General features: G+C 38.0%; 1 protein-coding gene across 1 annotated transcript in view; it reads right to left on the bottom strand.

Annotated features, from left to right (window-relative positions):
• The window catches only part of ABCC8 (ATP binding cassette subfamily C member 8), a 117,793-nt gene that overhangs the window by 17,428 nt on the left and 75,952 nt on the right, over positions 1–24,413 (bottom strand). The window contains exons 24-29 of the mRNA XM_060261104.1: positions 20,219–20,318; positions 18,095–18,339; positions 15,041–15,207; positions 13,226–13,295; positions 2,400–2,557; positions 1,976–2,068 (exon numbers count right to left, since the gene is read on the bottom strand). Of these exons, the coding sequence (XP_060117087.1) occupies positions 1,976–2,068; positions 2,400–2,557; positions 13,226–13,295; positions 15,041–15,207; positions 18,095–18,339; positions 20,219–20,318 (833 nt within the window). The remainder of the gene's footprint in view (positions 1–1,975; positions 2,069–2,399; positions 2,558–13,225; positions 13,296–15,040; positions 15,208–18,094; positions 18,340–20,218; positions 20,319–24,413) is intronic.

Raw genomic sequence — 24,413 nt, forward strand, 5'->3', positions numbered from 1 at the left:
CCAAGAGTTGGGAAAGGGGTGGAAATAATATCATTGGATTAGAAATCCAGATCAAGAAGCCCAGCCCCCAAATGTTCAAAGAGATTTCCTGGAGGTTCCTACAACTTTCTCTAAGATCACAATCACCATGTCTCAATCTTCAGAAATCTATGAGAAGGTCACAGAAAGTCACAGGAAAGCAATAATTTGAATGTAAGCATTGGTCATATTTTTTCAGATTAACAAAAATTTCATTTGACTTTTCAGCAATACAAAGTTAAAATAGTGTTAGTACAATCACAGTAAGCTAACATAAATATAAGAGAGAGTAAATAAAGCATAACAAATACAAAAGCATATTTTTATATCAAAACATTAAAAAGTAAATAAGGATACATTATCTTATAACTATATACCTTATTACTATAAAGAGGTTACAATGATAGAATTTCTTTATAAACTGTATTCTGGTTAAGAGAATTAACATACCAGGGTTCAGTGTTGATTTTTTTCTAGGATTGGAGACCTTTGGAAGCAAATTGTAAATAAGATTCATATGGGCCAGATTGTTCCAAACTAGCTGTAATGTTATCCATGACCAGATGGTCCCAGATTGTGGAGAACCACAGAGCAAGATTAAGAAGTTTGGAATTCTTTCAGCTCTGGGATATTACAGATTTCGTCGCGGTTAAGAGAGTAATCAATAGAGGTCTTTTGTGGGTAGGCATTTTTTTAACATTATGCCAATGGTTGAGAAGAATTAGTAAAGGGTTCGTAGGGAGTGCAATTTCGGTTAAATCAAGGATGTAATATAAGTTTTTCCCCCCAAAAGCTTTGGTTATTGAACAGTCCCATCAACAATGGATATAGTTTGCTACTTCACCACATCCTCTCCAGCACTGTGATAAATGGTTGGGAATAATATTTGCAAGTTTAGCTGGAGTATAGTACCATCTAGATAAGATCTTGAAATTTTGTTGAAAGAGTAAGCATTGGACATATATGGGTTGGGGCTTGACTTGAACTTCTGACGCCTATTTCAGTATATAAGATCCAGTGTGGCTAAATTCTCCATTGAAATAAGTTGCCAATAACTTCATTACCTTCCTGACTCCACAAATGAATATTGTCCCTCATAAACCTGCTCCTACAAGAAGTCTGAACTAGCCTGAAGGCTTCCAGTGACAGGACATTATTGCTTCAATTTACAATGGAGTAATTTGCTAGGTAGCATGTAGTGAGTTGTGCCAGAACTTCATAGGGCTATCAGACTGACATTCCCTCAACTATTATCCCAAACATAACCCACCCAAAATATTTTATCACATCTTTATATTCTTCTTGTAAAAAGCTATAGAAGGGATGTCCTCTAAGCAGTCAATAGGTCAGCAAGCACTGGGGAAGCACTGGGGGCACAGGCAAAAAGGGAACATTAGCCTAGCTTCAGTGCAAAGGAATCACTCCTAAACTGGGAGTAGAATGGCCAGTAAGCAGGTGGGAGGATAGGATACAGGTGCAAAGAGTAATACACTGCCAGTCATGTTAGAAAAAACATTGACCCAGACTCTCAAGGTGTGTCCAGCACTTTAGTTTCATGTTTCAAGTGAAACTCTATGATAATTTCAAAATTACTGATACCTGTAGCAGATTGAGAAATAGTTGGGTCCTGACCTGAGTTATCAGGGGAATGGCAGGGTCATAAATTGTATGAGATGATGTCATGGGAACACGGAATACATGGGTTGGCTGTACAGTGGATCTTTTCATCTTTAAAACTAATCTATGAACTTATCAAATATGTTGTACATTAGTACTACAGTAGTATAAAGCCTGTGCATATAAGTCTACCTCATATATTGGATCACTGTGTAAGTTAAATTGTAATGATCTTTACTTACCAGACTCTTTATGCCAAAACAGTTAGACTTTGATAACCACATTTAGTACTTGATAGCCAAATTCTTTGACAAATACATTATTTTCCTTTGAAATATACCTGAATGCTCGAATAGTGGTTAGGCCTTCTACAGTCTCTGAAAAGTGAGAGAGTAGTGGGAGCTGGGTACTATCATCCAACTGCTGCAGGTCTCTGAAAACAATGTTTTAAAATCAATATTTTCCTGATAAATTAAAATTTTGTAAAGAAAATACAGTATTTTGAAGGAGAAATATGTTAAATATTTAGCTCAAAAATACAGATTCATAGGAAACTAGGCAATGCCAGGTGTTTTGCTATTGTGATCAATAAAACAATTCCTTCTAGGGAGAGCAAGAGGATAATCATTAACTCAAAAATACACAAAACAAAATAACTCTGGAGTGTTCCCTGTGGCATCTTTTCCCACCATCTTTTTACATTGTCTTACATACATGCACAAATCAATTTTTCATATAATGAAATGAATTTATCCAACACTTACCTTGATGCTACTCTGAAGTATTTCTGGATGAAATAGCATATGACAGCAAGAGGGACTAGAGCTATGAGAAACACAGGTGTGACATAGGAGATCACAGCAAGTGCTGATAAGCAGAGCAGGGTGGAACGGCTCAAGCACTCCAGGGTGGCCGGAATGTGCTAAGCAAATAAACACATATAACAAATAATGATTCATTAAGTATAATGAAAATAAATCAAGACTAAAATGAAATTAATGCAGTTCATCTTCCATTTTTGCAGTGAAGACCTACACAGTTTGTAAATCCAGAGGAGTTAGTCATGTTAGTCTGTTGCTGCAAAATAGTAAAGAGTCCAGTTGTACCTTTAAGATTAACAATTTTTATTGTAGCATAGGCTTTTGAGAAACACAGCTGTCTTTGTCAGATGCATGGAGGGTATGTAGAAACTGGCCAGAGATATATAGGTAGTAAGGGAAGGGGGGGAATGGATGCAGGAAGTGAGTGCCATGTAAATGCAAAGCAGTTACAGAAGTCATGAATAAGAAAAGGTGGAATATGCAATCCAGGCTGGATGTGACCACTTCCTTCTGTTGACGATTTTGAATGGAATACCTGAAAGGGAAAGGCAGTTACTTCTGGTAATGAGATAACCATCCAAAGTCCCTATTCAATCCAAGTCTGAATAAGTCGAATACCTATAAAACATTGGATTCCTATGAATCAGAAGCTTGCAGCCTGCAGCGTAGCTGCTAGGCTGCTTCTGCGCTGTTTGCCTCCCTGGGAGGGAAGAGTCAGAAGTCGCCCATTTGGGCGCGCAATGTGAGGGGCGGGGCTAACCGCTTTAACAGCTAGCTCCACGTTCCCCTCAGTTCATTCTGTCGTTGATCGGCCCTCCCTCCCGCCCTGTCTGTTATGTAGGCTTGGCTGGTTGCCTCATTTGAGGAGCCGGGTAGGAATTTTTTACACCCGGCTGATTGGCTGTTGCTGGGGTGTGTTTTTCGCCTACCCTGCATAGCAGTGCAGTGGATTGTGGAATTGGCTCAGGGAAGGTGCCTTTAAATAGTTGGTCACTTTAGTTGGCAGGTTTTTGGGGTTTAGGACACTATGCGGCTAGGGGAGGACTGCGAAGCATCCCCCTTTTGGGGAATTTGGGGTCTGGCATGAACAACCTGGGGTTTGAAGACCCGGGTTTGGAGATTGCAGACTGTCCAGGAGGCTCGGCTAGAGGGTGCCTTTCTGGCGAGACGTGCGTCTGGGTTTGGGGCCCTTTGGTGCGTGCCTCCCTGCTGGGCCTGCCTGGAGGGAGCTGAGTCGCTCAGCTCTGGCTGGGGGGCTGGGTCTCTCGCCCGTTAATGGCAGGGGAGCGGTTGCGGTGACCCCTAGCCCTGGCCAGGCCGCTGGTGGGGTACCCTTGCTGTTTATGCTGTTAGTTAATAAAGTGGCCCAATTTTATTCCAATGCATTGTGTCTGACTCTTTATTCTGACCTTGGGGGGCAACCTATATTTTTGAGCTAAATATGTCACATATTTCTCCTTCAAAATGCTATATTTTCTTTGCAAAACTGCAATTCATATGTTAATTTGACTCAGTAAGACTTGGATTGAATACAGACTTTGGATGTTTATCTCATTACCAGAAGTAACTGCCTTTCCCTTTCAGGTATTCCATTCAGATTCATCATTAGAAGGGTCACATCCAGCCTAGATTGTGCATTCTACCTTTTCTTATTTATGACTTTTGCAACTGCTTTGCATTTATGTGGCACTTACTTCCTGTATCTACTCCTCCCTCCCCTTACCACCATAAATATCTCTGGCCAGTTTCTACATACCCTCCATGCATCTAAGACAGCTGTGTTTCTTGAAAGCTTATGTTACAATAAAATTTATTAATCTTAAAGGTGCTACTGGACTTGTTACTATTATGTGGTTTGTGTGTTTAAGTTTAAATCTTTCAGTGAAACAAATGTTGGATTCATGGGAAGCCTGAACTGTATGGATGAACTGCATAAGCAGAGTGCATCTGTAAATAGATATATATTTTAATCAGTTAACTGACTGATCCTATACTGAATACACCTAACTCTGCATAGGATTGGGTTTAAGAGTAGGGGTGGGGGCATGTGACTTGAAAATGGTGGTTCATTTCATTTCATGGTTCATTGGGTTGCCTGATTTGGTGGTTCAGTTCAGTTTGGTTTTTTTCAGTTTCCCGAACAATTTGTGGTTTGTTGGTTCATTTGATTTGGGGAGTGCAGAATGGCCCCCAAGTCAAACTTGTGGCAAACTCTCTAGCGGACTCTCCTCTACCTGCTCTCCAAGTTTGGTGCAAATTGGATTTTGGGGGCGAAGCTACAGCCCCCCAAGGAAGTGCCCACAGTACACTGCTCTCCTAGGAGTACATCAAGCTAAGGAAAGCTGGGGATTTCACCCCCAGGAAGCTTGGAAACAGAACAGAAGTGGCAGCTCCTGTCTCCCCGCAGACCCCTGTGCTTCAATTCAGTTTCCAGTGAAATTGACTAGAAGCCATAGGGGGTTGGGAAAAGCAGAGCTGCAGCATCTAGTCAGTTTCACTGGAAACTGACCAGAAGTACAAGGGGCCAGGAAGAGTGGAGCTGCTGCTTCTAGTTAGTTTCACTGGAAAGTGACCAGAAGACAGTGGGCTGGGAAGAGCGGAGCTGCTGCTTCTAGCCAGTTGCACTGAAAACTGACTAGAAGCCATAGGGGGCTGGGAAAAGCAGAGCTGCAGCATCTAGTCAGTTTCACTGGAAACTGACCAGAAATACAAGGGGCCAGAAAGAGTGGAGCTGCTGCTTCTAGTCAGTTTCACTGGAAAGTGACCAGAAGACAGCGGGCTGGGAAGAGCGGAGCTGCTGCTTCTAGCCAGTTGCACTGAAAACTGACCAGAAGCGTAGGGGTGCTGGGAAATCATGCCAACGCCAGGCTGTCTGAAAAAACAAAGCAGGATTTCCAGGAAAATGGCATGGTGTTGCGGAGGACTTGACCAGGGGCTCTTGGCAAGTACCTCTGATTGCAAGCCTTAGAGAGGGTATCACCCAAGAGACACCTCTTAAAAGAACATCTGAAGATGCTCTGAAGCAAAGGGGGCTGGCAGGAACTTTGGAAGGGAAGCGGATGCTTCCTCGCTGGCTCTTGCCTCCCTCATGCTGAGGCTTGCAAACGCTTTGTGCGTTTGAACCGGGCCGCCGGGAACGAAGCATAAAGGAGACTACAAGATATCATCTATTTATTAGCCTATCTGAGTATTGAGCTAAACTTGGATTATTGGAGACAAGCCTAAAAAATACTGATTTATGGACTTACTTAAAAGGCAAACGGCGGAGAGTCGTGAGGTGATAAGGAGTGGAGGAGGGAGGCGGAGCATGAAGGAAGACTGAGAAATGAATACTATGATGGTGAGTTGGAGCTTCTAAAGCTTGAAAGTAAGTAAAAAGAGACTGGGAGGGTAAAAGGAGAAAAAGTTAAAAAGAAAGGAAAGAAGCAAGGAAGAAGAAGTGCTAGATGGAGGGATGAAGAGATGGCGGGATGAAGGTGGAAGTGGAAGAAAGAGAAAAGGTGTGCAAGAAGAGCGAGAGAAAGGTGGGACTGTGATGTGCAGAGTTTTATAAAATAAAACGCATTTAAAAAGAAGAGGAAGGTTAAGGTGTGAAAAAAATTAAATAAAATAAAGCAGAGGAAAGTAAGAAGAATGGGAGCAGGGGCCAGAGGACACTTAGAAGAGGAACGTTGCCAGAGAAAGAAGGAGGCAGTTCTTAGCAAAACTGCAGCTGCCTCCTTTTCGAAGAATGGGTGATGCGTCTGGAGGGTGTTTTTAAACGACGGGTCAAAAGGAAGGGATGACTTTGTGAGAAATCTAGTTTTTACTTTGCCTGGTTTAGAGCTAAGGTGAAACGTATGCATTATATATAAAGACGAGGTAAACTAGAACGGAAACTGAGTAACTGGGGGCTTCTGGGAAGAAGAAGGAAGTGCAAAATAAAAAGGACAGGAACAGTCTAGCAGTGAGACTTGTTATCATGGAGGAGGAAGTAAAAAGATTTTCTTTTGTAAACAGGGACATAACTTAGGTGAGGAAGGAAGTAGAAATTGAAGTAAAAGAACTGGAGAGAATTAACTGAACGGACTAACAATACTTCCAATGATTGTAGAGAGGAATTTGTATTGATTTAGGTTAATTTGAATAGATGAATGAAATTAATTAATTAACTAATGAAATAAATGGAATTATTTAACTAATTAACTAGAATGGATAAGAATTTCATTTGATATATATATAAGGACAAAAGTAGGTAGGGTAAACAAAAATAAAAGTAATATATAGGAGGCAAGTAAGTAAATAAGGATTATTGGTAGAGCATTAAAGGCTGTATAATAATAGAGGGGAGACTCTGTTGGTTAGACTTGGGGTTTAAGTGAAGGTGACCTATTTTTAAAGGGGTAAAAAATATGGACGTTAAGTTAAAAAAACCAGGTCAAGGCACATCACCAGGTGTGAGTAAGTCGGTGGTTGCAGCATTAAATCAGGATGCCATGGAGAAACTGCAGAACATAATGATGACTGGTTTTAAGCAAAATCAAGAGGCGTTAGAAGAGATTAAATTAGAGCTAAAAGAAGAAATAAGAAAGACTAATGAGAAAGTGGAAGAATTTCAGAGACAAATTCTTCTTAACAATCAACAAACACATATGTTGGCAACTAAAGTGGATATACTGGATGAGAAAATGTTAAAGATGTTGACAACAGTGCAAGAATATAAGTCTAAATGCTCAGATATTAAAGACAGGACAGCAAAATTAGAAATGGATAGAGCTGCATATATTTTGAGATTCCAGAATCTCCCAGAAGAGAAGGGGGAAGATATATATGGGAAAATTAAAGATCTTTTGACATTAGGTGAGGTAGCGGCAGTAAAAGATATTAATTTATTTATATTTTGACTTATATCCCACCCTTCCCACCGAAGTGGCTTAAAGAAGAAATAGATTGGGTTAAAAGAGTTGCCTCAGCCTATACAAGGAAATTCAATCTGCCAAGAGAAGTACATGTTAGATTTATGAAAATCTCAACATGTGAAATGATATTGAGAGCTACAAAAGAAATTAACTTAAAATGGGAAGACAAAAACATAAAAAATTTAAAAGAAATACCTTGGAGCATACGACAGAGAAGAAGTGCCTATAAGAAATTGACAGGGTGGCTGATTGAAAAGGATATTCCATTTAGATGGTTCGTATCGGAAGGCATATTTTTTACCTATCAAAATAACAGATTTAATATAACATCAATGGTGAAAGTACAAGAATTCATGAGTAGATATGTAGAGGAAGAGAGTCAGGAATCTGAGTTGGAGGAAGAAGGAGGCGGAGACAGACAAGAAGAAGATGGAAATAAAAATAAAGATGGGGGGAAATACCTAAAAGGAAAAAGAGAGAGAGCATGAAAACAAGATCGCAAGCTTTGAAAGAACAAGGGAAAATAGGAGATAGTAATACATTAATGGAATAATGGGTAAAACTGGACTACAATTTACGTCAATAAATGTGAACGGTCTAAATGCCCCACAAAAAAGAATTTTTTTTTTTACAATTAAGAAAACTATCTACTGACATAATATGTCTGCAAGAGACACATATTGCAAAAAAGGATATAAAATATTTGTAAAATAAAAAATTAGGACAATTGTATGTAGCGGCAAGACAAAGAAAAAGAGAGGGGTAGCAATCTATATAAAAGCACAGATTGAATCCAGACTGATCTATGCAGATGAAAATGGTAGCATGTTATTGATTGAAGTAATATTTAATGAGAAAAAAAATATTATTTGGAAACATATATGCCCCGAATGAAAAACAAGTTTTTTTAAGAACATGCATGGAAAAAATCGTTGAACTCAACTACAAAAATCACTGTATCATAGGTGACTATAATGCAGTGTTTGATACGGATATGGACAAGAAATATGGAAAAAAGATTTTAAAAAATATCGTAGCCAGTTGCCAAGAGCCTTTTTCGAGATGGTAGATGAATTAAGTCTAATTAATGCATGGAGGACGAAAAATCCTAAAACTAAAGATTATACTTTTCACTCTGAAGTACATGATTCTTGGTCCAGGATAGATATGTGTTGGATTTCATCAGCTTTATTTCCATTATTAGAAGAAACTGAAATATTACCAAAGATATTTGCAGACCATAATCCAGTACAAATTATACTTAAAAATTGGGTAAAGAGAACCCGATGGACATTGAACTTGCAGATTTTAAAGGAAGAAGTATTTGTGGAAGAAGTAAAAAAAGAAGCTAAAATGTTTTTTAATCAAAACTTGGAAGAAGATACGCCCATTCAAATGATATGGGATGCTTTCAAGGCATTTTTCAGGGGCTTAGCAATTAGATTTCCTTCATGGAGGAAGAGGGAGAGGATGAAAATTTATAATCAATTAATAGGTCAGCCATATAGCCAAGAGAAAATGCAAAAAGAGAAAAATACAATGGAAATTAAAATGAAAATTCAAAACATACAACATCAGATTAATGTTTTGTTAAACAAAGAACTGGAGAAAAAATTGAGGTGGACTAAACAAAATTTCTTTGACAATGCCAATGAAGTTAGTAGATGGCTGGCATATAGACTAAGAAAAGAAAGAGAGAAGAAAATGATAAAATCCCTGAAAAATGAAAATTTGGAAGAAGTCTCACAGAGGAAATAAATTAAAGAGATTATTAGAAATTTTTATTAAAAATTATATAAAAGGCAAGAAAAATCAAACACACAACAAGAAGAATATGTAAAATTAGCCAAGGTGAAGAAAATGTCAAAAGAACAACAAATTTTTTTAGAAAGCCCTATAAAAGTACAAGAGACTGTGGATGGGATAAGAATACAAAAAACCAATAAAACTCCGGGCCCAGACGGGCTGCCAGATGAATTTTTTAAATGTTTTGAGGGAGAGATTTTGCTCCCTTATAAGAAAGTGATAGAGGGAATACAACAAACATCCAAAGTTCCAGACTCATGGAACGAAGCATTGATATCGTTGTTATATAAAGAGGGGTTGGATCCATTGAATATTAAGAATTATAGACCAATATTCCTTTTAAATTCAGATTATAAAATTTTTGCAACCATTTTGGCCCAGAGAATTAAGAAAGTTATTCCAGAGGTGATACATGAAGATCAATCCAGTTTTATTCCAAGAAGACAATTGAGACAAAATATAAGAATTATTTTAAATATTTTGGAATTTTACCAGGAACACCCAGATAAACAAATGGCGTGTATCATGCTGGATGCAGAAAAAGCATTCAATAACGTGAATTGGGATTTTATGGTAAAATGTTTAAAAGATATTGGCTGTGGAGAATATTTTGGAAAGTTGGTTAAAGCTGTTTATACAAATCAAAAAGCTAGAATAAATGTTAATGGAGAATTATCTGAGTTAATAACCATTGAACAAGGTACAAGGCAAGGATGCCCACTCTCGCCATTGTTGTTTGTTTTGACACTAGAATATTTAATTGATCCCATTCGAAGAGATCAAGAAATAAGAGGGACCAAGATCAAGGGAGAAAGTTTTAAAGTTCAGGCATTTGCCGATGATCTGATGTTTATACTTGAGGATCCTGTTAACTCGATTGACAAGTTGAAAGAAAAGTTGAGACAGTTTGGGTCAGTTGCAGGTTTTAAAGTAAATTATCAGAAAATGAAATTCTTGGCTAAAAATATGACAAAGGAACAAACTGACAAATTAGAGAAGAAGTCTGGAATTAGATATGAAAAAAAGAAACATTTGGGAATTAATTTAACATTTGATTTGAAAACCCTGAAAAATGATGATTATGAAAGACATAAAAACGTATCTAGAGAGATGGAAAGACTTACAATTGTCGTTGCTAGGTAGAATTGAACAATAAATATGAATATATTACATGGAATATTATTTTTGTTTCAAACAATTCCCATTACGTTACCTACAATTTTTTTTAAACAGCTAAACAAAATGGTAGCCAATTTTATATGGCAAAATAAAAGACCCAGAATTAAACTGAAGATATTACAGGATGTCAAGCAAAGAGGGGGATTTGCGTTGCCAGATTGGCAAATATATTACAAAGCATGTATTTTGGTGCGGGCAAGAGATTGGATGCTGCTATAGAACAAAAGACTATTGATTTTGGAAGGAGAAGATTTACCGAATGGTTGGCACTCTTATATCTGGTATCGACCCCCAGGCATGAAATTAGAAAATCGGTATATAAAATTTGGGCAAAAATTAGAATGCGAATTCATAAAGTCACCCCAAAATGGGTATCCCCAGTGGAAGCTTCTGTACACCCCAATTTATATAGATGGGATGAAATAAATACATAATAAATACATATGAATATGAATCGTTATTAGATAGTAGGAATAACTTGAAGATAGAAGAAAATGTGAATCTAGATTGGTGGACAAAAAATGCAAGTTACCTCCAGATACAAAAGTGATAAAGAATTGGGATTTGGTAAAAAAAAAAAATGAATGAATTTGATGCAATCATTTTAGGAACCAATGAAAAATTGATCACAAAAATTTATAACTTTTTGTTGAATGAGAAAATGCAGGATGAGACTGTTAAGGAAAATATGATAAAATGGATGCAAGATATTGGACATAATATAGAGTTGATAGAATGGGAGAAAATATGGAGAGATAATATAAAAATAACAAGATCATCCATAACAATAACAAGATCATCCATTTATAAGATGGTATATCGATGGTATATCACTCCAGAAAAATTGTCAAAAATGTTTCCGAACACAACAAACAAGTGTTGGAAGTGTAAAAAGGTAAATGGTACTTTTTACCACAGTTGGTGGCAATGCGAGAAGGCTAGAAAATACTGGGGACAGGTAAATAGTTGGATCCAAAAAATGTTGAAAATAAATGTTCCGTTTGCACCAGAGCTGTACTTGTTGAATATGTGCCCGAATTCGTTACCCAAATTGATTAACAGATTTTTGCTTCATGCTGTAATGGCAGCCAGATTGGTTTATGTTAGGTAATGGGAAAAAACAGGAGATTCCCAAAAAAGGAGGAATTTCTTCAAAAATTATTGGAGACCGCTGAAATTGATTTTTTAACTGTTAAATCGAAGGAGGGCAATATACAGGAATGTAAAACAACTGGAAAACCATTATATGAGTGGATGAAGGTTATAAGTTGATTTAGGAAACAGATGTCTTAGTTAAAATAATATGAAAAATGGAGAGAGTTGGAATATTGACAAATTTGTTTCAAAACCATAAGTCCTAGAAACAGTTTAAAAGATGGAAAATGATGTATAGAAATTAATATGTCCCTTATCCTTCAGCGTTTACTGTACATAAGTGTGTGTTTGGTCTTTTTAAAAATTTTTGTGTGGTGTATTTTATGTTTGAACAATAAAAGTTATAATTATAATTTAAAAAAATGAAAAAACAAAGCAAACACAAACCAAACTACATGCCAGGATAAAAGGCCGGTTCATTTTCATGTTCTGGTGTGGTGGGATCAGACAAACCAGTAATTGGCCATTTTTAGCATGAATCATGATTTGTGGTTCGGTTCATGCTTATCCCTACTTAAGAGATTTAAAATACATATAATCAGAGGCCAAACATACTCACTTAGATGTAGTTGAACTCATTGGGACTTACGGAGGAGGACACATCAATATTTGAGAGAAAGGAACTAACAAATTCCTTTCATAGATCTCCAACACCCTGAAAAACTTGTTTTGTTTCCTTTTTCTAGTCTTGAAAAGACGCCACATAATAGGGCTTCATAATTCTAGGACATAAAGGGTATAGACCTGACAATACAGGGGATTCAACTTGGAAAACCACTATATATTCTATTGCCCAGGTCCCTCTCCCTCAGCTCCTGTTCGCTTATCTGTTTGTTCTTACTTACTGGTCAGTCCATCAGCACCAGCACATCCATTGTTTGGGTAGCATTGTTTGATATGAAAAGAGGTAAAAGAAAAAGTAAAGACACTTGAAAACTTTAGAATGTGCTGCTGCTATTTATTCTAATTTGAGTTCTAATGTATTAATAATCCAATAATTATTGTATTAATTAATAATTATTGTATGAATATCTTTAGTACTCCTAACTTGCACAAAGATAAAACTATTGACAACATCCTTCATTTTAAATTATTCTTTTAATAATTCTTATTAAAATATTGGAGAGCTGTTCTCATAATGATTCCTTTGAGTAAGTTATTCCATTCACTGCCACAAGGAAAACTTGCTTAGGGTGGATTCAAGTTGGAGAAAATGAAATATGATCATCAGCATATTGCACTTTTTCTGAACTGTATTTGCATAGGACAGTGGTACTAAGTGAAATGAATGAAGTTCAAAAAGCCATATGTCAATGTGCCTGCAGTAAGATCCAATAGTGCAACATAAAGCAAGAAAGCAAGCTGCTACAGAAATATATAAAATATATTTGTTTCATATCTTTTGTTGGACCAGCCCTCTTATATTACTTGTTCAGTAACAAGGGATCTTCCAATTGCTATGAGGATTTGGGAGCATAAGGTAAAATCCTCTGATGGGGAACTTCTCCCTTTTTAATGCTAAAATTGTACTTGTTTTCTTTTGTTTGTTATATTTCTAATTTAGGTCAATAAAATGACTGAACTGGTATAGAATATATTATCTCATTAAAACAGTATTTATATCATGCAAATATAGCAGGAATAATGCATGCAGATTATTAATTTTTATATTGAGAATGGTTGAAAAATGCTTCAATTATTTTGAAGTGAATATGTTTATTTATAATTTACCTGATCAATAGTGTTACAATCAGCTGAAAATCTGTTCAAGATACTCCCCAGTGGTGTTGTTTCAAAAAACCTGAAATAAGTGATATAGAAAGATAATTGGTTTATGAAGGAATTTTCAAATTTGTATGTGCCTTCATCACTGTGTATTAGTTTATATACTATACACTATATACTAGTTTAATGTCATTAAGGAACAAGGGGCATTATGTTGTAAAATTTACTATTATTTCTTGATAATAAAGCAACTTTAAAAACGTAATTATATTCTGAAAATATGAATCACTCCTTGGATTTCTCCTCATTCCTCATACAAAACAAATACATTAATTAGTGTAATTATTTCCAATTTATGGACAGAAAGAACAAAACAAAATTAACAAAAATAGATATAAAATTAATACATAATAATTAATAAAACTACACAAACATTAAAGTATGAACTTAGCATGGTATGTATTGTTCATGAAATGACAAAAAATGGTGATTCTTAGTCTACAAGTTATTTACACATACACATTCAGACTACTGACCTCCAAACATTGTATTACTTCAGAATGAGAGAGGGAATCATGTGTTTGAATTTTAAAAATTCAATTAAAAACTCCCAGGATCTAGAATGGTAGCACATCAAGTAAAAGACTGGTCTAGATTTTTTCCTCCATTACATGCTAGTTTCCTATGGCAAGAAATTTATGACATGGCAGGATATGCATACAAATTGTCTGCCACCTGTGTGTTGAAGATCTAGCAGAGCCATGCTTCTTTTTAAATGGCCTTTGTAACTTGAATAACATGTTTAAGTGTTTACTGACATTTTATAAAAATGCAGTGGTAAAGATGTGAACCTAGAAACATTAGGTCCAATCCAATGAACTAAACTCAGCTCTGTTGATAGAACAGATATATCCCATCTCCTTTCCTGCTGCAGCCTACCAAGACCCCTGTAATGCTGAGCATCATTATCGCCACCAGTTACTGGTATACATTATATTAGTGGTATTTTCTTTCAATATTTAATGAGTTTGGGAAGAAACAGGTTTTCACCAATTACCTAAACTGTGAATGTATTCTGAAAATAACAATATATAGTAAGCAAACATGTTATGTATTTAGTAAGAAGCTCTCCATTTTTTATATAGGATCCATCTGTGTGATTAATGTGTATGATAACCGTTAATGTGAGGATGGAATGTTTGAACAAAATTTGAGAGAAGGACTAGGCTTAGATCTAGAGTCAGAAGGGAGGGTGATGGCTAGATATATTCCACTGCCATAATATCATAGCAAACTATAATAAGAATGATACTGACTGACTTGTGTGAAGGGGAGGAAAGATGGTAAATAAATTTGGGCTGGTGGATTGAACAAAATGGCCTTTTGGCCCGTTGTGATTCAGTGATAACACAAGTATGGATTTATTTGGTGAAGTTGTGTTGAGACTGGGGCAAAGATCTCCTTCAAGAAAAGGCACATTGGGCTAGGAGGAAATTAGAACCCGAATAATTATGAAAAGGCAGAATTGGATTGCGTGATGAATGAGGGAATGCATAGGGTGGTGTGGTAGGTTATTAAATTAGTATAATAATTTTCTGTAATCTCCCAATTTTTTTACTGCAGTTGTAAACTGCGTGGACAGGAAACTGTGTATATTTGTATATTAGTATACATCATAAGACCTTGGAATAAGATGTGCTACAAGTGAAATAAGAACAAACTAAACAATAACTAATCATTAGTGTAGAACAGCAGTTTCCTGAAATTATAGAACTGTGTAATCATAGTGTTCTCTTATATTATTTAGATATAGCAGAATACCTCATTGGGGCCAAAATGATTTTATTCAGTAGACAAGAATGTAGTTTCTTGGCAACTTTTAAACCAGTCCACTCTACTGCTATCGATGTCACAAAACATAATAGAATTCCAAGGCAGGAGAGAATGCTGAATACTCTAGAATAGGGAGAATGATTAAAAGTGGTTCCCTAAGAAAGAAAGAAAGAAAACAATGAAACAAACCCCATTTAATAATTCTGTTAATCTATCGGATTAATTATGCTGAGAGGAATCCCTGTTTATCTTCCCACATAAATACAATTTTCACTCTTTCTTTCATTATTATGAAAAACTGATATATATATTGTCAAGCCAGGGAAAGTTAGCTGATGAGAATAAGGCATTTGTGGTTTTACTTCAACATATGAAATTAGAGTTAATCAAGCCATCTGGAGGCTATTGTTCCCTCTTTTACAACTGATTTCCAGCCAGCAGAGATCAGCTTCCCTAGAGAAAATGGCTGCTTTGAAGGGTGGACTCTATGGCATGTACAAGGCCCTCCCCCTCCCCAAACCCTATTCTCTCCTGGCTTCACTCCCAAAGCCTCCAGGTATTTTCCAACACAGACCTGGCAACCCTAAGGTATACACCCAAATTTATCTAACAATCAGTACATATAGCTCTTATTTCTGAATACAGAACCTATAAATTATTATAATTCAACAGCTGTTCAGAAGTACTAATTTCAGTTGAATAAGATTATGGGCTGGTTCAGTCAAAGCTTTATATAGCCCAGACGAGTAGGATTATATAGTTCATCACTGTGTCCATTGACCTTTCCACTAGGGATGATTACAGAATCCATTTTACATCTGATTTTGCTACTTTTTGAAATTTAGTGGAAGATATTTAGAGTAGAATCAAAGGAATACTACAAGAAAGAAATTAGATATATATAGTAACCTGTACTTTCCATATATAATCCTTATGCAATTGATACATGAAACACATGAATATTGGGCTGGCCCACACTTGAATTAGATGATATGAATAATTTTGTAGGGCAATGTTATTTGTATCAAATATGTCTTATCTATTAACAAAATTTCTACATCAGTGAAGATCTACATAAAACATAATTTTATACCTTTACTGTCAGAGCAATTAATTGCCCAGCAGTTTCTACAAAGAGGGGCTAAAATGATGTACAGAGAGATGAACTCTTTCAGAAATGATGCAAAGTGGTATACAGAGAAGAGCTTTGTTTTATAAAATACAACTGTAGTAGTTGCTTTTGGGTTTTTTTTGGCACAGTGATTAATTTACAAGATGAAATCATGCATCAACAATGAGGAGTAGAAGCAGAGAACTTGTAGTGGTGATGTCATGCTATGGAAACTTTTGGTGGATGTTGCAGAGAACTGGGGAGAGCTAGACATGGGGATGACATTTTGGATGACAGCCCTAGATATTCCATAGGAGTCGATTGCACCTTTAAGACCAACTTAGTTTTATTCAGAACGTAAGCTTTCATGTGCTCTCTAAGCACACTTCATCAGATGAGGAATCTGGCACAGTGAGCAGAGCCATACATAGCTGGTTGGCAGTGGCCCAGAATGCAAAATGGTACAGATTTAAGAATCAATGACAGTGAAGTAAAATTATCTGATAGGCAGTGATTTAGAAGGTAAAATGGTACAAATATAAGTTTCAATGACAGAATAGTAAAATTAACAAATTGAGCAAACCTTTGATCTGAGTAGCATGAGCATGCAAAAGCAACAAAACAGTAATATGTCAAAATGTGAGAGTGTCTGTCAATGACTATTCTTGCTATGAACCTGGGCCAAAAGGAAGGAATTATTATGTTTTCCCATCCAACTAACCCACTTTTAAACATACATATAGTTTGTCATTTGGAGAAAAATACATTAAAATTTAGTGGGAGATGGGTTCAATATATATAATGGGATAAGCAGCCAATATCCCTGTTTGAGTGTGTCAATTCAGCTAAAAGAGAAATACATTGGATAGTGATGTTCTAGTCCACCTAATTTACTTTTTAACATGTAAACATCATTCTAGTTTGCCATAGTAAAAAATAATAGTGAAAATCGGTAATATAGTGAAAATGGGTAAAGTATATGTAATGAGATAAACAGCCAATATTCCTATTTTGAGTATGTCAATACAAAAAAATTATTCTGATACACAATTCTAAAAGGGAAACACATTAGAATATTGTGGATGTATAATTATACTCAGTGAGAATATTTTTATACATCCACAGTATTCTAATCCACAGTATTCTAAATTTTAATGTATTTTTCTCCTAATGACAAACTATATGTATGTTACATGTTTAAAGGTGGGTTAGTTGGATGGGATAGCAATAAGAGAAGTTGTAGAAGCCATAAAAAAATCAAGCCAGGAAAAATTTCCAGTCCAGATGGCTTATCAGGTTTGTATTATAAATGCTTTGAGGATGAAATTTTACAACGTTACAAAATACAGTAAATTCTATTCTACAGGGAGGAAAGATGCCAGAGACATGAAAAGAGGCCAATATAACACTAATACCTAAAGATGGACAAGATCTGTCTTTGACAAGAAATTACAACAACACTGCAATAATTTCTATTGTGATTATTTTCAACCACCAATTTTCTGCAGCTTTTAGCCTGGCAGGTATGAACATTTTGTGGCATATGTATTCTAACAGAAATTTGTCATTTTGTCACTTGAGATTAGAATTGAGAGAAATTTCCTTTTCAAGTCAAGGATTTGAATATGGGGTGCACTGGCATTTAAGGCTGCAGGATAAAGTTGGCCCTGCACATTGGAAGAGCCCCTACTAGTTGCTGTTTCTTTGCACAATGTGCACAGGAGCCAACAGCCCTAACTGCCCAAGGCAACAGGGAGCAGGTAGCCCTCTCAATGTCCAAGATCGGCATGTTGCACAAGGTGGATGGGCAGGGCCAGTGGCTCACGTTTTCAGCATGCTCTTCTTTCCTCCCTCCATTTTTGGGCAGGAGAAGAGTCCATTTTCAATGGTCATTTTGGCCTGCCAGTCCACCCATTTAGACTTTTACATACCTCACAAAAAGAGCAATTCAGTTTCTTTTCCACTTTGGAAATGGCGTCAGATGTCCATTGTGCTAGCCAAAAGTCAATGGATACCATAACTGTGTGTTTCAGGAGCTGTGAAAGGACCAGCAAAGGCAGTAGGAGGAAACCTGCAGTGCTGAGGTACTTCCCACATGCTTGCCAAGGCATCTTTGCTCTTTGGTGAAGGACAGAAGATAGATTGTCTTCTTCATCGTCAGTTTCTAGTGTTTCATCTATAAATTAACAGAAAAGGCTCTCAGATTCCTCTTCCGTGTCTTTATGTAGTGCTATTATTGTTTTACCTGCTATATGCAGAAGTTTCCAAATGTGTGTTAATAATGACTGAATGGACCCTGCCATAAGGAATCTTGGTACTAGTCCAAATAAATCAACTTTTAAGATATCTGCTTGGAAATGTCCCAGTAAATTCAATGGATCCAACTTCTACATAGTTTTACATACAAAAACTTTTAGAATTCACATTTACCAATTTGGTGGCTCATGAATTCTTATTATAAATACTGGGAGATTTTCTTTTCTAAGCAAAATAGTACAAGATCAGTAGATTAGCCACTCATGATTAATTCACAGTCCTTCATGTTTAAACAGTGTTTAATTATTTAACAGATGTTCAGAATTTTCTCAGGAAGCTATAATTTATAGATGCACAGAGTAATCCAATCTTTGCAGTCCCAAAGAAAAGTGACCTATGTATGACTTGAATAGTCTTTCATTATGAAATAAATACCTCCATGAGCATGTAAGTTCAATATGGCTTCTAAGGTGATGTTGAAATTAGTTTGGTTGAAACAAAAACTTTCTGTTAAGCTTCTTCTAGAGAGCAAACGATACCTTTAGTTTGCATATAACTCTAGCTACTTTAGTATATCATATTTGCATGCCACCTGTTTTCTAAGGGGTAAGTGTGGTAGATATTCATTTGTCTCATTTTATCATCAAAACAACTTTGTTCTTTATATTAGGTTGAGTAATAATGCCTTGCTTAAAGTCAGTCATTGAACATCATGGCTGTCAGGCCCGTAGCTACAAAATTTTAGGCAGGGGGGCTGAAGGCTTAGCTGAAGGGAGAGATTGTTGGGTTTAAGCCCAGTATAATTTTGCTATTTTTATACTAATATACTGTAACTAGGATTCTGCCCCCCCTTCAAATTAAGGAAGTTTCTGCCCCCCCTTCAAATTAAGGAATTATTTCTTTTTGTCATCAAGTCACAACCAACTTATGGTCACCACATAGGGGTTTCAAGGCCAGAGACAAACAGAAGTGGTTTGCCATTGCTTGACTCTGCATAGCAGCTCAGGATTTCTTTGGTTATTTCCCTTCTAAGTACTAACCAGGGCTGATCCTGCTTAGCTGTCAGGATCTGATGAGATATGGCTAGCCTGGTCTATCTAGTTCAGGGTAATATTAGATATTAGTTTTCCACAGGCCTCAGATTCAGTGGGAGCTCACAGGAGCACAGCTCCTGCATCTTTCTGAGAGTTCCACCTCCTTGTCCATTGAATAGTATGTGCAGATGCATAACAATCCCTGGATGAGCTCCACCACCTATTTTTCTACAAAATGACCGCTGGTTTTCCCTAATTACACATAACCTATCTGTTTCAATAAAAATGCCCAAACAATTCTTCCATTCAGTTACTACATAATTCATAGGGATCTTAATGCTGGAAAACATGTCCTTAAACCAAACTAACTTCAGGCTGGATTTGCATAAATATTTAAATGTATTTCTTTCAATAAAAAGAAAACCCTGATGTACTTCTGTTTGTAAAGCAAAATGTGAACCTGGCTGGTAGCTGGATAGAAAAACCAGCAGAGAACTCTATACATTCTGAGCTCTCCATAAGAAGGGCATGATAGAAATGAAGCATAAAGCCAACATTTTGCAAATAGAATAGGCATGTATAATAAATATGAATGTTATCAGAAAAACAAACCAGTCATACAATTTAAAGCCCAGCCAAAACAAGAATAACTTTGTAATCATGCTCTATTACTGTTATGCCATATATTTGTTCTGAGAGTTATAAAATGCCGGTGCTGTGAAACTCTCAATTTAACCACAGCCCTTTTTGTGAGCATCAGTTCACCTTCATCTTCATCATCATCTTGGAGCAGAGTTTCTCGAGAATGCATTGTCCTTTGGAGAGTCTTCCTATCTAATACAGTTTTTTTCTCAATTATGGTTTCCTAAAAGTAAGGAAAATAAATGGCTGATTACTCTGCCCCTAGATCAATTTGTAATCACAGATGAACAGCACAGTCTGAATAAGTAGGAGTAAACCTCACTTAATAGACCTGACTAGGATTCTGAATAAACCTGACTAGGGTTGCTTTCTAAATGACCAAAATATATTTAGTTGTCATGAATTATTAGTTTGCTAGATATGCATATACATGGCTCTTGAGATATAAGATCCATCCATTACTGGAGACTTGTACAAAATAATGTTAGCATAGCCAACCTGATGCTTAAGGGATCAGTATTAGTGCATGAGCTTGGAATATCACAGGGTTTCTATTATTTATGTTTAAATTTATTGATTTATTCATTAGATGTATTAGATTTATATCCCGCCTCAACCAAAGATGGGATCCGGGCAACTCACAACAATTAAGGTATAAATAAATGACAATAGCATACAAAAGCCATGTTAAAAGCAGTCAAACAATAAAGATGGCAGTAAACAAGATAAAACTCCAGGGCAGTCCTTAATGCCTCCTGCAGGATGGCTAGTCCAATGATATATTTCTGTGATGTTTATTTATTTATTTTATTTATTACTTTGCATTTATATCCCGCCCTCTCCGCAAGCGGACTCAGGGCGGCTTACAGTATCATAAAAACAATCATTCCATAAAACATATAAAACCATAATACATTTATCAGTTTAAAACTGATTACGTTTAAAACTATTACGCTATGTAATTATGTGGGCAGGGGGAGGCTGAGCCTGGCACCTCAACCAAACATCTGGGGGAAAGGGTCTGTTTTACAGGCTCTAAAGAACTGTAAAAAGTCCCGCAGGGCCCTGATTTCAAATGGGAGTATGTTCCACCAGGTCAGGGCCAGGGTGGAAAAGGCCTTGGCCCTGGTTGAGGCTAAGTGGACAACTTTCAGGCCATGGACTAGCAGGAGATGTTGATCAGCAGAGCACAAAGCTTTCCATGGCACATATAGATCCAGGCTGCATGAGGCTTTAAAGGTTAATACCAAAACCTTGACCCGGATCCTGTACTCTATTGGCAGCAAGTGCAATTGGGGGAGCACTGGCTGAATACGTGCCCACATAGACATTGCCATCAGCAAACATGCTGCATATTCTGCACTAGCTGCAGATTCTGGGTCAGGTTCAAGGGCAACCCCACGTACAGCAAGTTACAGTAATCTAGTCTGGGAGTGACCACTGCATGAATCACTGTAGCTAAGTCCCAGGAGGCAGAGCTGGCTCACACACTATGAAACTAGGCGGTTGCCTAGGGTGCTGGGAGGAAGGAGGCACTGAATTGGGCTCCCCCCTCCCGGTGCCCATGACAACCGCCTAGTTTGCCTGCCTGCCTCCTCCACCACCGCCTGCCCCCTCCCTTCCCTTGTGCTTTGCCTGTCCCCACTCTCCCCCTGGCGTGATCAGAGGAGCACGCTGAGGCTGGCCCCTACCAGCTTCAATGTGGCCAGCACGGCATCTAATCCTTTGAAGTGTGTGCAGGAGGTTTCACTCCCCCTCACTTCTAGTTTTAGGAAGGAGGAGGGGGGAGAAGCCTTCTCCCACGCATGCTTCAAAGGATTAGATGGTGTGCCGCCCACATTGAAGCCAGTAGAGCTCAGCCACGGCATGCTCTGATGGGGGGGGATAACGGAGCATGGTGCTGCATTGCAGTGCTGCAGAGGGAGGGTGGCAGAAGGGGGCAGCAGGGGAGGCAGTGGGCAAGGAGCCTGCCTGAGGTGCCACGTGCCCTAGAGCCGGTGCTGCCAGGAGGTGAGATAGGGAATCAGTCGCCTGACCAGCCAAAGATGATAAAAGGCTGATCAGACAACAGCAGTGACCTGGGTCTTCATTGAAAGTAAGGCATCTAGGATCACTCCAAGGCTCCTCACCCTTAGCGCTGGGGTCAACAATGCTCTGCCAAGCACTGGGAGCCAGATTCCTGATCCCAGGCTCCCATGACTCAGATACAGGACCTCCATCTTCATTGGATTTAATCTCAGATGGCTCTCCTGTAACCATCCAGTCATGGCCCCAATGCCTTGTCCAAAATAACTGGGGTGGATTCCAGCCAGCTGACAATCAGCAGATAAAGCTGAGTGTCTTCAGCATAGTGATTGCAACCCAGCCCAAAACTCTGGACCAGCTGGGTGAGGGGGTGCATATAGATCTTAAATAACATCAGAAAGAGGATCACCCCCTACAGCACTCCACATTCCAGTGGGTACCACAAAGACATCCTCTCCCTGAGTGTCACCCTCTGTCCCTGACCATGGAGAAAGGAGGAGAGCCATTGTAAAACAGTACCTACATCAACAAGGTGGTGGGTCAAAAGATCATAGCCAACCACTTTGAACGCTACTGTTAAATCCAAGAGCAACAGCAACCGACCCACCTTGATTGAGGTGTCTCTGGAGGTTGCCTGTGAGGGTGACCAGAACAGTCTCCATCCCATGGCCAGGGTGGAAACCAGAGTAGAAAGGATCAATGATGGAAGCCTCATCCAAGAAAACCTGGAGCTGTTTGTCTCTCAACCCAGAACAGAAGTAGTTGGCAAGGACTATAGGGTCCAATGGCACCACTGCCTCCTTCAGCCCTGCTGTGAATGTCCCTAAAGACAGGGATAAGTTGATGATATCTCCCAGGGGCCCCCAAGACACCGCCTCCAAAGGCCTTGACCAGCCAAGATGGGCACAGATCCAGGAAGCAAGTGATGGGCTTTACAGCTGCCAAGAATTTTGTCAACTTCCTTTGGGAGAGCTGACTGAATTGGTCCAAAACTGGCCCTGAAAATGAACAATGCTTCCAGTTCCTTACCGTATCAATTGTAGTCAGAAGAGTCTGGTGGAGTGAACATATGAAGCTGCCATATAATGAATCAGACCCTCAGTCCATTAAAGTCAGTATTATCTACTCAGACCTGACAGCAGCTCTCTAGGGTCTCGAGCTGAGGTTTTTCACCCCTATTTGCCTGGACCCTTTTTTGCTGGAGATGCCAGGGACTGAACCTGGGACCTTCTGATTACCAAGCAGATGCTCTACCACTGAGCCACCATCCCTCCCCATGTGACAAGACTTTGCAATATAGCTCACAAATGCCTCACAGCCAATAGCCATTTTTGTATCATTCTGCTTGCCTCGAGGCAGAGTAGTTCGTGACCTCACACAGCCAACAGCCAATTCCTTATCACTTTCTTTGCCTTGAGGCAAAGTAGTTAGTAACCAAATTTTCCAAATAAATGGGTCAGGCGAAAGTATAGAAATTCTTCTTAGCAGTCTTCACTGCAATCTCATAGGCCTTCATAACCACTCTATTAGATGTTCTTATAGCTTCATCATGATTATACTGTTGCCCTCGCTCTAGTTGTTTCATTTATCCTCCGTAGCTCCATGGAGCTATAGTTTGGCATGAGAACAGAGAGGGCACTGAGGAACAATTTTGTCAATAACAATCCTCCATAACACTTATCATTTAAAAAACTTGGAAATTCTCACATGGAGAAGAACAGCCTGAGAATGTACAACCTACTTGGTCTCATGGCCATCCCCAATCTTTAAAACCGAGTTAATAGCAGGGTTATCATTTGTCTACATTACCCCTTAATATCATTTGTCTACATTACCCCTTTTCAATACTTAAATTTATTTATTGGATCAACTAGAAACTTTCAAAACTAATGACTGGCTGATTAAAGGCCAGATAGCCAAGATTCCAGTTCAACTTTTCCTGTATGCTTTAATTTGTGTCACTGATTGACATGGTATCACAGAATTCTAAGAGCCAAACTAGACGATATCAAGGGTTTTCACACTAGCTTTAAGACTCACGTACATTTACCAATGTAAACATGGTTTTCTCATATTCACACAACTTTGAAAACATCCTACCACCATTTCATTCCTTTCCCATTTCTCCCCCCATTCCTACCCCCCCAGTTTCTCCCACACTTTTATGGGGATGGGAGGGGGGCTAGTGAAATGGAACTGCATCAGCGGTCTTCACTGCCATCTTAGGCACAAAAAAGCCTAAGCTGGAAATCTGAACAAAGTTTTTTGCATTGATGTTCCAAGGCAACCTGCC

Source organism: Heteronotia binoei, chromosome 21 (genome assembly GCF_032191835.1).
Source record: "Heteronotia binoei isolate CCM8104 ecotype False Entrance Well chromosome 21, APGP_CSIRO_Hbin_v1, whole genome shotgun sequence".
Lineage (NCBI taxonomy): Eukaryota > Metazoa > Chordata > Lepidosauria > Squamata > Gekkonidae > Heteronotia > Heteronotia binoei.